This window comes from Marmota marmota, unplaced genomic scaffold, assembly GCF_001458135.2.
Source record: "Marmota marmota marmota unplaced genomic scaffold, marMar, whole genome shotgun sequence".
NCBI classification, from domain to species: Eukaryota; Metazoa; Chordata; class Mammalia; order Rodentia; family Sciuridae; genus Marmota; species Marmota marmota.
In genome coordinates, this window is record NW_025999842.1 from 66343622 (window position 1) to 66359608 (window position 15987).

At 39.7% G+C, this 15987-nt stretch overlaps 1 protein-coding gene across 17 annotated transcripts in view; it reads right to left on the reverse strand.

Annotated features, from left to right (window-relative positions):
- Syne1 (spectrin repeat containing nuclear envelope protein 1) overlaps positions 1–15987 on the reverse strand; it is a 373023-nt gene that overhangs the window by 14583 nt on the left and 342453 nt on the right. For 11 of the 17 annotated variants that reach the window (XM_048800010.1, XM_048799993.1, XM_048800002.1 and 8 more), the window contains 9 exons: positions 15185–15335; positions 11878–12060; positions 11478–11615; positions 9871–10062; positions 8672–8996; positions 6686–6754; positions 4651–4793; positions 2829–2955; positions 1455–1666 (listed from right to left, as the gene is read on the reverse strand). In XM_048800010.1, coding sequence (XP_048655967.1) covers positions 1455–1666; positions 2829–2955; positions 4651–4793; positions 6686–6754; positions 8672–8996; positions 9871–10062; positions 11478–11615; positions 11878–12060; positions 15185–15335 — 1540 coding nt within the window. The remainder of the gene's footprint in view (positions 1–1454; positions 1667–2828; positions 2956–4650; positions 4794–6685; positions 6755–8671; positions 8997–9870; positions 10063–11477; positions 11616–11877; positions 12061–15184; positions 15336–15987) is intronic. The other 6 variants (XM_015502320.2, XM_048800046.1, XM_048800006.1 and 3 more) reach the window with 3 other exon arrangements.

Genomic DNA, 15987 nt, shown 5'->3' on the forward strand with positions numbered 1-15987 from the left:
TTTTGACTTTATGCATTTCTAAACAATCTAGAACTCAGTTCTAAGAACTTGAGCACATATTAATTGTGGAGTGTCTGGGTGTTATTTAAACATCCACAGATCAAGCTTATGGCGGGTGGGGAGCAATTGTGGAAATCACAACTACCTAGGCTGTATTTTATTATAATTTCTTACTAGTTTTATTATGTCCCTAACTTGACTTCATTTTTCACTTTTCAAGGGGTTCTTAACATCCTGGTCTATAAATTGGAAAGTACTTAATTGTTCCATAGATTTATTTACAGAAAACAGGAGGGAAGAGGAAGGGCTACAGAGGCTACTCCTTCTGCTTATCATACAGGCTAACTTCCAAGGTCTTATTTTCCTGCCCTGATCTCCTGAGGTCTCAGATTCTGGCCAGTACTTTCTTTATCAATTTTCAAAGGAATTTGATTACACTAAAATACTGTTTAGCTAGAGTAACTTAGGGACTCTAATGAAAAACGCAGTTCAGTATGCAGATACTCTAAATTGCATCTTCTCTCCAGTGCTCTGTCCTGAAATTCATAGGGTTGGTGCAGAGACCTCTCTATAGGATGCAACTGTGGGAAATCTTTGGGGAAGACTCATTTATCTGTCTGAAAATTTAAAACAAAATAATACAACAACTCAAAATCAAGCAACAGAGATAACAGCCCCAAATAAATAGCATATGCTAAAACCACAGGAACACAAACGCAGCACCCTTAATTCTGAGCTTGAAGATTCCGGGCAGAAACATTCTGAGGAGTAGCACATCTGAATGTTCATCAAACAAAACCCCCGCCCAGGGGATGCTTACAAGTTTCCACATGAACACAGCTCAATAGCTTGGACTAAGGAGTTTTCAGATAAGGAATTGGAGTTAAGGTAAGCTATCTGCACACCACATCCTCCCAGTCCCAAATCCAAAGTAGGTGTTTAATCACAATTACTCCAAAGTTTTGTTTTGTTTTTCTGATTATAGTAAAACTGTTTTTGCCATAACAACCATAATCAATTTGGGAAATTTTGCCACTTTGAGAATTTCAAATGGTCTCATCAGGTCGCTTACAAATTCACACAAATACAATCTTGGAAAAGGTTTCTTTCCAGCTATGGATAGAGATATGCATGACTCTGAGTATACTTATGTTGCCCGTATAAAGAGGTTAAATAGGTCTCAGAGGTGCCTGGATCTTTCATAAAACTTGAGCTATTTCTTAAAGTACCAATTCATTATAATATGGTCCTTCTTTCTGCTCTTCCAAACTGCCTTTATGAAACACATCAATTTGGGACAGATGGGGCCAAGAGCAGCATTCTTGTTAATTTTGGTTAGATAGTTTCTTCTGCTGCTCCAGGGGATAAAACCATCAGAGCTAGCAGTTTCTGAACAGGTATTGGCGTGTGGTGGCTTTCTGTTTGGCTGCTGAGGGAGAGGGAGAGGTAGCTACCTTGAGCTTTTTGATTTGGAGCTCGATGGTCTGGATGTCGGTGCTGAGCTCCAGGCGTTGGAGCTGCTCCAGTTCTTCCTCTGTCTCCCCCAGCCAGGCCCAGATGTTGTTCAGGTCCGAGTTGAACTGCTGCCATTTCTGGAGGTTCTGCTTCATTCTCAGCTCCTTGCTCAATGCCTGGGCCTGTAACAGCTCCCATCGGTCAATGACACCTGGCAAACATGCACAGAACAGTGAGGGGGTTTCTCCACTTATGACATTTAGGGAATGCTTTCATCATATGGTGGTGTCTAACTTTAAGGAGCAACAGAAAGAAAAGTGATTCTGCTGGACATTTCTGTTGTCATTTGTAAATGACAGCTAAATGGGTCCAATGGCTGTGTTCTCCCCATTTGTTTTTATAATGATAATGAAGTAAAAGAAAAATTAGCTACACTGTGATAGCTTTATGAAGAAATGAGCAGCCACATGCATGAAGAGATCATTCCATTCTTTTTTATACTAGTAAAACTGTAACACATTATAATTATATATAATAGTGGAATTCACTGCTACACATTCATACATGCATACAATATAACAATGCGATTTGGTCAATTTCTTCTCCAATACTTCCCCTATCTCAATCCTCTTCTTTCCCCTGCTCCAACACCCTCCTGGTTTCCCTTTCTGTTTTCATAAGACTCTCTTCCCTATTTTTTCCTATAGCTTACAGATATAAGAGAAAAACGTATGATCCTTGACTTTTGAGTCTGGCTTATTTTGCTTAACAAAATGCTCTCAAGTTCTATCCATTTTCCTACAAATGACATAATTTTGTTCTTTTTATGACTGAATTAAAAAAAAAAAAAATATATATATATATATATATATATATATATATATAACACTTTTTTTTTTTTTACCCATTCATGCACTGACAGACACTTAGACTGTTTTTATAGTTTGGCTATTGTGAATTGTGCTGCTACAAACATGGGTATGCATGTATCACTATAGTATACTGACTTTAATTCTTTAGGATAAATAAGAAGGAGTGGTGATATGGGTCATATGGTGGTTCCATTCCTAGTTTTTTGAGGAACTTCCATACCGGAGATCCTTCTGTTCTTGGTTCCTTCTTATAATAGACTCTGAGAGCATACTTTTAAAAAGTTGACTAGCTACATCAGAGACAGTTCATTCAAATAGACAGAATGGGAAAACCACCACCATGACCTTCACCTCCTGTCTCTGTCATGGGAGAACAGGAGACCCTGGAGAGTTCTCAGGACAGAATAGAAGGAGGCTGAGCAGCCCAGTAGAACTTGGGTGTGACAAAGTGCTTCAGGATCTTCTTTTTCGTAATGTCTTGAATGAGCACAGTGCACTCACCAGCTGTCTGGGTCTCGGTGCTATTCAGGTTGACAAAGCCAGGAAAGCTGTCTTCTTCCTCCTTCAGCTTGTGCTCCAATCTCCTCACTGAATCTATGCTGCCACTACATTCTCCCAGCAGTTTCATCTGTTTAGACATAAGAAACAGCCCCCTATCACCAAAGCTCTCACAAGGACAAGAGCTTCCAGGGGAGACACCTTTTGACTTCCAGGGGAGGGCAGTGGCTGTATCATACTTTTCTGTGCCACTTTACTAAAAAAGTAGGCATAGTTTAAAACCGTGCTATCTCAACAAGCGATAGATATGGCATGACACAAGAAAGCTATGCCTTAAAGATTTGCTCTGCATGCATGATTGGCAAGAGAAGCCCTCGGATTTCTTTTTAAACTCCTAAATCAGAACAGATTAAATCAATCTGGGACTTAAAACCAAGAGCCTCAGTTGGCAAGGCAATATATAATTTTTGGCAAGTTGCTCTCTGTTTTTCTTTGTCAAACTGAAATGTGGAAGCACCGATATTACCACAAATCTCATGAGAACATTTCTGCATTAAATAATTAAAATACTTAAAAGTATAAAGCAATATTAAAGTCAGTGTTTTACAAGGAAGTTTAAGCAATATTTAATAGGTATCGAGGGACTAAATTCTAAAATCAAAGGAAAAGCTGCCAAATCCATTTTAATATCATCTACAATATTCTAATATTAAAAGGATAAATCACCTCAAGGCATTCTTGCTGTACAGATCGTAACACTATCTCTTAGAGCCCTTAAAACAGATAACAGTGCTGTTAAGCTACTTTGATTACTTTTGATTGAGGATAAGTACAATTTCAGTGATGTCAGCATAATGATTAAAAAATTATACATTTAAAGGCAGGTTTTACTATATAGAAGTAATTATAAGGACAATTAATATCAACATTTATTGCTAGAACAATTTTCTTCCCTGGTTTAAAAAAGTACTACGTGTGAATTATAAGTATACTAGGGAAACTACTTTTTCTTTCTTTTTACTAAGCAGTCTTTTAAATGTGAAAGAAGATCTGAAGCAGGTAAGAGATTTACCCTAAAATTATCTTGCCTAAGTATGTGGAGGAAACAGGTCCTTCTCTGAGAAGAATTACTTGATGAATAACTGAAGCAGGATGAAGAAAATTATGAGAGATAAAATACATAGCTAATTGCTGCACAAATAAAATTGGTGATAAACATAATCCCTTGATGTATTTTCCCAAAATTCTTCTTTTGAGTTATAACAATTGCAATTCCTTTCTCCAAAATGAGCACACAAAGAACAGAGGATGGGCTGGGGGTACAGCTCACTGGTAGAGCCCTTGCCTAGCATGCACAAGGCTCTGAGTTCTATCCGTAGGAATCCCAAAAAAAAAAAAAAAAAAGAACAACAATAGAAAAACAAAGATTTAAAAAAGACTCCCAAGGTCATTCAGTGAATCAAAAGCCCAGGAAAAGAACTTTAAAAAAATTCCATGTTAGTAATCTATTAGCTAAAATCTTCTTTCAAGGATAACCTTGATTCAGAAATTATTAGTTGAATTGGATAAATGCCTAATGACATTTGGGAGCCAAAGCCTTTTGTTGCATTCAACTAAAGGATCTTCCTAAGTGCTCAGTGTAAGGAACAGGCTGGTTATTAAAGTACCAGGTTCTACTCAAACTTTAAATAGCAGGGCTTTGTTCTGCAAATCCACCTTCAGGAGTTCAAGGACACTCAGAGCCCTCACAGGGCACACAGACTGTTCTATGTCACTGAACTGTGATCCGGGTGCAGGTCAGGAGCAGGATGGTCAAGTTACTCACATAGCCTTTGTAGCTGGAGTCCAGCTCTGGCCCCGTGGGAGTTTTGCTGCGAAGAATATTTTCAGTTTGCTGCATCTGGAAGCGGCTGTCATCCAGGGCTTTGTCCAGCTGTCGGATCTGTGACTCCAAGGCGCTGCGATCTCCTGCAGTGCCAACCATAAGAATGCTCAGTGGCCATGCTGTTAGACTGAGTTCAAGTTTAACATTCAAGGAGAAGTTTCAGAAGTTATTTCAGCTATGGCAGCATAGAAGGGGTGTGTCTGGGAGTAATTATAAAGCAAATTTAGTATTACAGTGCTGGTGGGTTAGATGTTTAAGGGGCTAAACCAATGAATGTGCTTCCCTCGAGTGCCAGCAGCCTGGACATTGAAAAGGGTTCTGCAGTTGATTCTGAATAATCTTGAGTGTCCACTTCCTCTCCCAGCTGATCCCCTGTCATCTGAATGCTGTAGATAGTGGAAGGCCTTTCTGAAAGTCTGAAATGGTGCCTGGCACTCCTCCGGAAGCAGGAGGCAGTAACTTCCCTGACTTTTTCTGTGGTCATTTACTAAGTAGAGGGTATTGCACTCTCTATCCTGCCTTTCTGTACCACAGGAGACCACAGTGCCACTGAAGGCCCAGGTTGTTGGGACATTGCATTTAAGGAACAAATTCAAGTTAACCAGGAAAAGACTAGCTCAGAATAGACATGGAGACATCAAACTAGCAATGATTTGCTTTTTTTGAGGGGGAGTATCGAACTCAGGGGTACTTGACCACTGAGCCATATCCCCAGTTGTATTTTGTATTTTATTTAGAAACAGGGTCTCCCTGAGTTGCTTAGTGCCTCACCATTACTGAGGCTGGCTTTGAACTTGTGATCCTTCTGTCTCAGCCTCCTCGGCCACTGGGATTAAAGGTGTGTGCCACTATGCTGGACAGTGATTAACTTTGATCTAAAACCTGAACAAAATGAAGAGAAAGTTAAGATTTAAGCACATTCATCTAGGCAAGGTCTTACTTATTGCCTAGGTGTTGGCTGATTTTTCTCTTAGAGTTGTGACATACTATGTGTGTATGCATTTGCCTGTGTTTGCACTAATGAATTTGTGTGTGTGTGTGTGTGTGTTACAGTCTTTCAAACTGAACAATAACACTGATCATCAGAATGGATCTGGCACAGGGTTAAAGCAGAAAAAATATTAGTAAGCGCTATTAAATTTATTTATTTTTGCAAAAGAAGCCCTCTAAGTACACCTGGGAGAGGTCTCTCACTGACAATTGCTGAGAAAATAACCCATTCAGCAATGTCACCTCACTTCCTGTCCTTTTGCTTGTCTTTAGAAACTGATGTGCAAACTAGTAACTCCATGATCATGTCACTGTTATCCCAACTGTCCCCAGTTACTGATACTGAACTACCATTTGTCTAATGCAATACTGAGCAAAACCAGTTCCATTTTTTTTCTTTAATTCTTCTTGTTTCAAGAAGAGATTTTATCCTTTAAGAAATCAAAGGCTCAAGAGATTGTGGAATACATTTTTCATTTCATATTATTTTACAAGACTCCTTAGATGAAAATTATGGATTTTTAGAGCTGAAGTCTTATTTCACTTATTTCACCCTTGTCTTATATGGGACCTCTGAGATGAGCAGGTTGCAAGGAGGGTGTGCTGGGTCACTCACCCAGCTAGAGGTAGGTCACAACCCCCAGAAGCTGGCGCTGCCACCATCAAGTGGAGTGCCAGGGCTCAGTGCTAAGGACTGGTTTTCCCTCTCATGTTTCCTGCTGTTAATGGGCATCCGAGGTCTGCACTTAATGAGACTGATTATCATTTGACAAGCCGAGAAGTTATTTCATTGCACTTGATTACTAAAATTGTATTCTCGGTGTTGGTCAACTGGCTGCTTTTTTCTAGCGCAGTGGGGATTGAGGGAGGTTGTGCCTTAGCATGCTTGAGCCCCCCGAAGCTGTGAGAGATGGAGAAGCTGTGCTAAGAGAGGTGTCTGGTTACAGCAGGAGAGAGGAGGCTTACTCTGGCTTTTCATGCCTACCAGAGGTATCTCTGATTGCATTTTCTGTGAGTTTTACATAGGCCTCAGGGCTTTCAGGGATCACTACATCTGCAAAAAGAGCACAGTCTAAGTTGACAGCTACGGGCTGGAAACGTGATTCCCTGTGGCAGGAAAATAACTTTCCTGGGGAAAAAGAGGAGGTTAGTTATTCCAGACAGATGGCTCCGGTGTGCACAGAGGAGAGTGTGCACATTCACCAGACACTTCCAGAAATGAATACTACTAAGAACTCATGTTGAAGGATGGTGTTTTTTGAGCTGGGCACTGTTTTAAGCACTCATTTTTCCTCCCAGAAACCCTACGGCGTGACTGGTAGTATTATTTCCATTTTATAGATAAGAAAACTGACATCCAGTTTAATGAAGTTACATATCAAAGTTTAAACAGGTTTTCTAGAGGCAGAACAGGAATTTCAACCCAGATTCTAGAACAGAGCTGACCTTTATTTTCTCTATGTAAACCACATATGTAATTATAGAGGTTTAATAGCCATGGTAGAGAGTAGTAAGCAGATGAAATTGACTTTAATGCTATATTTTACTGAGTCAACATATACAAATTATGATGTAATCAAAATAAATATTGATGATATTTTACAACCTTTCTTTGCAGTAAGCTTTAGAAATTGGTGTGTAAGTAAGTGCATTTTCCATTCACAACCCACCTCAATTTGCACAGTCACATTTCAGTGCTCAACAGTCATGTAGGTGGCAACATTTTAGATGGTGCTGATTCTGATGACATATGCCTAGCTAAGGGGCTCTGGTGTCAAGAAAATGGAAATGTGAGAAATCATTTTTGTTCTTAGAACAAAGTCACATGCATTGGGAATTCAGATGTGAACCATCAGCAATAAGCTTTTTAGGGGATTATGAGATGCACTTTCATGTGCTGTAAATCAACCTCCAATGATTTATTCTGTTTTCCTCATCTTCCATACCATGAACCTCCTTCTCTATCTACCCTGCCCCGCTTCACTCTATTTCCTCCTTGAGTTTTGTCCTTCTTGTTTTCCTCTAGACACATTTCTTGTGTGATTCCCTGTATTCCAGGGACAATTGCCATTTGCAAGTGGATAACTAGCTCATCTGACTTTCTGGGTCCTGAACTTCAGACCCAAGCATCGACTCCTGGATCACTGCATCAGGGATTCTTCAAACATCTCTAAATCAGGCCACACACCACCCACACAGCACATCCCATCTCACTGCTGTGCCTCCCTTGCCCAGTTGTTCCACAACATTTTCTCCCTTTTGTGATACTCAAAGGGTAGGATCACCCACAATGTTTACATCAAGCCCCAGTCAGAAAACTGTCTCCATCTGGAGGATGGAGGAGTCTTCTCCTCCTGGTTTCTCACCTCCTTTACTCTTCCTAGACCCAATGCTTCTTCCTTAGTTCAGACCACCATACTGTCTCTGCTCTGGATTATAAAACATTTCCATCTGGACTCTCTTCTGCCCAATATGCTTTCCTCCTATAGAATCTAGTTGATCCAATATGAAACTATGCATCTGATGACCTCTCTCGTTAGACCCTGCTGGGGATCCCTACTGCCTCCAGGGTAAGAACCAAACTCCTTACATGGTGAACAGACCACTTTATGACTTTGTCTTTCCAGGGTCACTTTGTCGACTCCATGTCACCTAACCTACAATCTTGCCATTCTGGAAAAACTTCAGATGTCCCAGGGCAAGGGGCAGAGCTCCTCTCTTCTCCTCTGGACATTGCCATGTCCACCTTACTGACCGCTACTCATCCTTCTGGTCTCAGCTTACAAGTCTCTTCCCTGAAGCCTCTCCTCTGAACTCCAGGCCAGTTGCCCATGACTGCCCTTCCTAAGCCACCACAGGGACATCGCCCCCCAGCCTCAGATGGCTCACAGAAGCTGAAGCTGCCTGTTTCCAGCATAGTATCAACTCTCTTTTATTCCCCTCCAGCTGGCACACAGGATGGCTTTCCTACCTGATAAGCCAACAGCTCCCCTGAGGTAGAATTCCTTGTCTTCCTGACCCTCTTCATCCTCAGAGGGCAGAGTCCTGGACACTGCAGACTCCAGGTCACGACTGAGGTCATAGTCATGATCCCACTCCAGGGGGATGGAGTCCACGCTGGCCGGGGTGTCCCTTCCCGACCGCTCGCTCCGGAGGGGCTGGGGAAGGGAGAGGGAGGGGTTGGAGGAAGGCTGCGGGGAGAGTGCGTCCGCAGAGGGGTCCTGCCAGCGCAGGTCCGAGAGAGCAGCAGAGTCATCGAGCTCCCGGTCAGAGAGGTCATGCTCATCGTCTGGCAGCTAGAAGGGAAGTGAAGCCAACTCTGTTACTGCCCTCACCTCTCAGGCTCCACCTCGCAGCAAACCTCGGCACTGGAGCCCAGAGGGCCACACGGCTACCGGGCAGCAAGAACAAACTTCCCATAGCAAGTAGATAAGACTCTTCTGGTCACTTAGAAAAGGCCTTATAAATCAGTCTATACAAGCCTCCATTTTATTGCCAGCAACATGAGAATAATATTAAAGTCAGTTTCAATTATGAGAGAAAATTAAATAAGATGATTAAACAAAGGTAACCTAGCACTGTACCTGCTATACAATGGGTACATAATGCCATATATTGGTAACAGAAGGAAATCACTAATAAAACCTTAGCTTCCCTTTTGGCCTTATGTGGCAGAAAAACAAAATACATGACCTCAGAGAAGATTCCCAACATCCTAATAACACCGCCTCTGCAGATGAGATGTGTTTACGGTTGCAAGTAGGAAAGCAGAAGAACAAATTCACCTAAACACAACCTCATCAGCTGAGCCACTATTGACATGGCTCACTTCATCTCCCTATTTCTTCTAGAAGCTTCTTGGTCTTGCATAGAAGATATGCACTCAGAACTTTTTTCAAATCTTTATATTAACTCACCTAACAATCAAATAAATCCTTTTACAAGGTAGTTACTGCGAGAAAATGTGTTTCACAGTTGAGGAAACCGAAGCAAGAAAGGTAAGTAACTTGCTCCAAGTTTACAGAGCCAGCCTGTGTCAAAGCTAGGACTGAGCCCAGGCGTCTGGTTCCAGAGCCTGGGATCAATTCCTCCTCATTATTCTACCATATCCCACATAATCAGTTCTCTTTAGATTTAATGGCCATGGAAGAAAAGGGTAATGTCACCTACAGGCAGGCGGATCAACTTCTTGTGGTATCTTTCCACGCGCCCAAAGACCTCCTGGCAGTAGCGACGGAGTTCGTCCAGTTCCTCTTCGATGACTGCTGCATCGAGGGGCTCGCTCTTTTCTATCAGCTGTTCCCCTTGGGCAATTATCTGCTCAATCTTGTTGTGGTTTAGTGAAATTTCCTGCTGGAAGGCCTAGGGAGCACAAATCCATGTGATTTTGTTGTTGTTGTTGTTGTTGTTGCTCTCATTGATATAAAACAATAAATACACATTTCTCATTACATTAGAAAAACATTTTTTATGTAGGGGACGTTAGATTTACCGTATATGATGACAGGCCAAGAGGCTATACCCCTCTAAATTTAAACGTAAGATTTCAAGTCAGATTAGGAGGCAGAAATGGAAATATTAGAAAAGATCCTTTGATATTTAAATTTACCAACACAGACAGTGTGGGTAGAAAAGAGGGGGAAAATATTTGCATCCATCATCAAGTTAATAGCTCTGATATTAACTTGACCAATGGCCCATCTGCACATTCTGACTTGTATCACGTGATGTAAGTCATTTGCCAACCATGACTCAGTGAAGCTATCTGAATCCTCCTCAGGGGATCCTTTTTTTTTCAGGATGTGAGTGTTAAAGCATGAAGTTGGAAAGATTCTAAAAGCAAGGAATCCTGATCTATATAGTTGGAAAGAGTTAAATCACTGGCAACAATTTAAAGTGATAAATTTTAGTTCAGTAGAAGAATAAATAAGAAAATTTCATAAGCTTCCTGGAGAATTGTTCAATTTGTTAAGAACATCGCCTTTTAAGGAAATCCTTATACAGAATCTACATCCCCCCTATTCAAGTTTCTAACCAGCCACTCTGTTTGCATTACACAGTGAAAGATACAAAATATATTTAAAATTAATTTGTCCTGTATGAATGAAGAACATATGAAATAAAATCCTAACATAAGAAAGTCATACTGTTCTAGAACATGGAAGTCAGCTAAACTATTTGTAAGTTCTAGAAACAAAATAACAAGAGAGGCCCTCTGAAACCTGGCAATCAAGCTACTATTTAAAAGTATATATGTTAATGGTGGTTGTCTCTGGCTAGTACTCTTTATTTTGAATATATTTTATATTTTCTAAATTTTCTTGCAATCAAGCAGAACAAATACACACACACACACACACACGTGTGTGTGTGTGTGTGTGTGTGTATTTGGTACCAGGGATTGAACATACATGTATGTATATGCATATGTATATGTGTGTGTATGTGTGTGTGTGTGTGTGTGTATCCAGGGATTAAACTCTGGGGCACTCAACACTTAACCACTGAGCCACATCCTCAACTGTATTTTATATTTTATTTAGAGACAAGATCTCACTGAGTTGCTTAGCAGCCTAGACGTTGCTGAGGCTGGCTTTGAACTCATGATCCTCCTGCCTCAGCCTCCTGAATGGTGGGGATTACAGTCATGCGTCACCATGTCTAGCAAGAACAACTAATATTTTAGAGTTCTTTGTTATAACCTCACAAAAGAATCTACAAACTCTTTCTTTTGTGCTTTCTTCAAATTGATACTTTGAAAATAATGTATCTATTACCTTGAGCTGCTTTATTTTAGCTTGAACATCACACTCAGAAAAATGTTCTATATTAGTGAGTTGTAGATCCATCTCTGTGAGCCAGACCAGAATGCTGTCCCGCGCAGTCTCAAACTCCTCGCGCTGGCTAATGAAATGCTGGATGAGAAAGGAAGAATATAGCAATTAAAAAGTCCATGCCAACATGCTGAGGTGGCACAGCCGGTTCCAATGTCCTTCTGGAGAGTCACTTTCTCAACAAGGAAAGAGAACCCTGGGAACCTTCACTGGATCGCTGCCCCTACTACGCTCTTGCCATCCCAATCTTCCCCCACCACTGAGATCCTGGTTCAGGGTTGTGCTCAGAGGGCCCAGCCCCATCCCCTGGGCCTCTTAGTCTCAGAGGAGGCATAAGGGAAACCTTGAGTCTGCGCAGGATGGAGGTGACACGCTTCTGCAGGTTGTCCCATCTCTGGTTGCCTTCGTGCACCATCTGTTTGAGGCTACATGCGGAGTCTGTGCGATTCTCCCTGGCCAGGCGACGGTACTGCTTGTTGATCAGCTCCAGCTGGGTCAGGCTCTCATGGACCTGTCGCTGGAAAGCCTAAGACCACAGAGAAGATCAAAGTCAGTGTGGGAGATCAGTGAAGGACCTTCAGCCACGGCTCCTGGCTTTCCCACAGCAGGGTCAGAGAGGATGGAGGTGACGCTACCACAGATGGAGGGAAAGGATGGTTTGTACTGGAGGTGCATGTCCCCTGATGAAAGCAGAGTCACTGATCAGCCTAGCTTAAGGAAAGGCATGAATCAATCAAGAATCTGAAAGAAAATGGGAAATACTAATAAATCAATGTATCTGTAAATAAATGTACATATAAATTTATGCACATATATTCATATGTGTATATACATCCACTATATATATGTATATGTAGATATATGCATATATACATAAACACATATGCATATAATATGGCTTTTAAAATAATTAACAGTCTGAAAACAAATTTTCTTATCAAACAAACCAAGTATAAAAGTATATATATGGGGAAATGTGAGTTGGCAGTGTTCAATAATTCTAGCATCAATACTGAGAAAAGATATCTATAACAGAACTATTTATTTGTGAATTATGTAGTTTTCTAAATACTCAGAAATGGATTAAATTCTGGTGTCCATTATGAATGAAATTAAAACCACCTTTTGTGGAAGGACCTCTAAATGCAAGCTGTTACCAACTTTTCAGAAAAGCACTATAGTAAAACACAAGTAACTTTCCATTTTTTAAAAATTTTGGAACATCTGTTGTTCCCAGTAATTATTCACAGTTTTTATAAAACTTGTTAGTGCTGGTTACTATTTAAGTCATGCTACATGCCTTTTATAGATTCTGCAGTTAAATACCTGGCTGCTCTGTTACTACAATATACAATAGGCCAAGAATCATTTGGCCAAAATAAAATGAAGCTTCTTTTTCCGAATTTATTTGTATGATTTATGACTGATTTTTATCTTAGAACTAGACTAAAAACTTTATAATTATTGAATCAGACTGTACTCATCTAAATTCTGAAATTCTATTTTCCTTGGCTCTTCATATTGTTTGCATGGTATTACGTTTCTGCCTCGTAAATGTTTTCTTTCTGAGAGTTGTCTTAAGACAACCCAGTGAGTCCAATCAGCATTTCTATAAAATTTTAAGTTATTTCCCCAGTGAAGAAAGTGGCAAGGCAGGTTTGGCTTTTGATGTTACTAGAAGTCAAGATACTGCTTGGCCACTAGGTTGGGGGTAAAGTACCCAGGGGAGGCAAGCCAGCACATTCAGGTCTCTCCCAATATTTATGCAATGGAATACGCTAAGGATTGCCCTTAAGCAAAATTTTCTTTTTGTGACTTATTTTCATCTCTTCAAAAAATTTACTACACAATTGGTGATAAATGATAGCATCAATCATTAGAGGGACTGACTATATGGGTAACTTTTGCTGTAAATTCAGAGTTTAAAATAGCATCAAGAAGGATCTTAAATATAATCTTCTTTGTAGTATAAGCCAATTATATGGGTTTTGACCTTATTGAAGCTGAGTGCAATAAGACTCAGGACAGTAGCACTTCCAGTAGCACTGGTCTGCATCAGACTGACCTGAAACCTACTACCATTTACTGTGGCTTTTTCTAGAAGTTTTCTAACAAAAAACTTTTTTATATGGAACATTTTTCCCCCTGGAATTTAGTGGGATAGTTTTGTATAAATCTAGGCAGAGCAACTCATTTATTTCACACAGTAATTGAACATTTTTATAGATTCACATAGCTGTCCATCTGACTCTTAGATTGTAACCCCACAAGCACAAAAAGCAAACTTTGTATTTCCCATCATAGGCCTCAGTAAATGCCTGGCTAACTGATGTTGGAAGGTAAAAATGAACCCTCCTGGACTTGGTTGGATTTTTAAAATCTTATTTCTAAATATTTTGAAAAGGTTGGGGCAGAATTAGCAATGATAAGGCATCAGAACTGTCCATTCTCAGCATATATGAGTATACATCTGCTTATCAGTGGGAACGAAAGAGAAAAGAAACTCCAAATTTAAAAAATAAAAAAAGGTCCAATTTAGGCTATGTCAAGGCTCTGTGAAGATCAGAGGCTGCTGAGAAGTTGGAGTTTTGTGGTACTGCAGTGATGGAGTAGACTCAAGATTGTGCAAACCAGCGAGGAGATGGAATCAACTACTGAATGATTTCTTTCTTTATGAATATTATTACACTCCTGCTATTTTTATCTCCATGGAGTTAAAAAGTCTTGGTGAGTCAAGAGGACACTGGTCTTTGTTGTTCGATTAGAAAAGAGTTATAATGAAAGGAATGGGTGGGGGGACAGGAAATAGGAAAGACTGTGCAATGAATCTGACTTAACTTTTCTATATACATATATAAATACACAACAGTGAATCTCCATGTCATGTACAACCACAAGACTGGGATCTTAATTAGAATAAGATGTATTCCATGTTTGTATAAATATGTCAAAATATATTCATGTATAACTAAAAAAACAATTTTTTAAAAAAATAATTTTTAATTGTTGATGGACCTTTATTTTTTTATTTTTTTATATGTAGTGCTGAGAATCAAACCCAGTGCCTCATGCATGCCAGGCAAGCATTCCACAACTGAACCACAACCCCAGCCCCCAAAGAACAAATTATCAAAAATACATTTTTAAAAAGACATGAATTATAATGAAAATGTCCTATTCAATTCTGGATCCAACCCTATCTTATCAATGATTAAAATTACTCATATGTATGCACATGCATTCCAATTCAGTAAAAGAAAAAAATTGAGAAAGAACATTTAGAAGGTAGATTTTTATAATATGGAACACTACCACATTGTAATTTCAGAAAAGACGAGTGACTGAGAAGAATTTTGAAATAAAAATAATGCCAAGATTATTACAAAACACAAGTCTTGTTTTGTAATAGAATTTCTTTTTATTATTACTTTGTAATTCTCCATAACCTGAAATGGAAATAAAATCTTCCTTTACCCACTTCCTTCACCCCTTCTTATGGGGCAATATCAACGTGGCCACAAAGTCATCACCCAGCTATTTGAACAAACAGCATGGGGGCGGAGAGTTAGTTTATGTCTTGGACACCAACCCCTAGCTGGCTACTACTTCAATAGCAAAATACGCATTAAATATTTGGAATTCTAATTCACCTCAAATTTCTTTAGTTCTTCCTTAGCAACTGTATAGAGCACCCCAGAAGAGCTGGGGAAAGCTGCAGTCCTTTCTGAAATCTTCAGCCAATCTTCAAACCGAGAATAGTCATCCAGAAACTTCTGCCACAATCTCCAGGTCTCTTCGATTCTGAGACAGAAAACGAAGGAACAGACTCCCATTATTTAAGACTGTTTATGCACCAGAACCCTGTCTGATGCCTGCAACAGGATTAAGAGTGCCCAAATAAGCAACTGCTGTGCCAAACAATAACCTTGCCTTGAGCCAAACTGACCAGAGAGAGGGAAACAACTGTTTGAGCTAAAATAAAACAGCTGTTTTTTTTTTTTTTTTTTTTTTTAAGCATGCCCTGTAGCTCTGGCTTTGGAATTAGTCAAATTGAATATCATGAGCACATAATGTGAGTTGCCATGGATGTTTGTAAGGAAATTTTGAAATGCAACATGTTGAGTGCTGATGATCCATTAAAATATACCAGGTTTGAAAACCCACTAAATTCAACTTCACACTCACCTGACGTCAACCTATGACAGCAAGATAAATATCAAGCTTTTAAAAGTCACCAGAGACCATGATGATTCTGTGTTTTAAGTCATTACGATAATGTTGTAATAACACATCACAGGTTTCTGCCACCCTAAATTTCAAAGGGCTTAAAGATGAAGAATGTGTCTCTTCATTATGTAATTTTTAGTAAAAGAATGATACTTTTTTTTTTTTTACAACTGCAAATTCTGCAAAGTTATTCCTTCATGGCAAGGCTGTTTTATTATTCTGTATG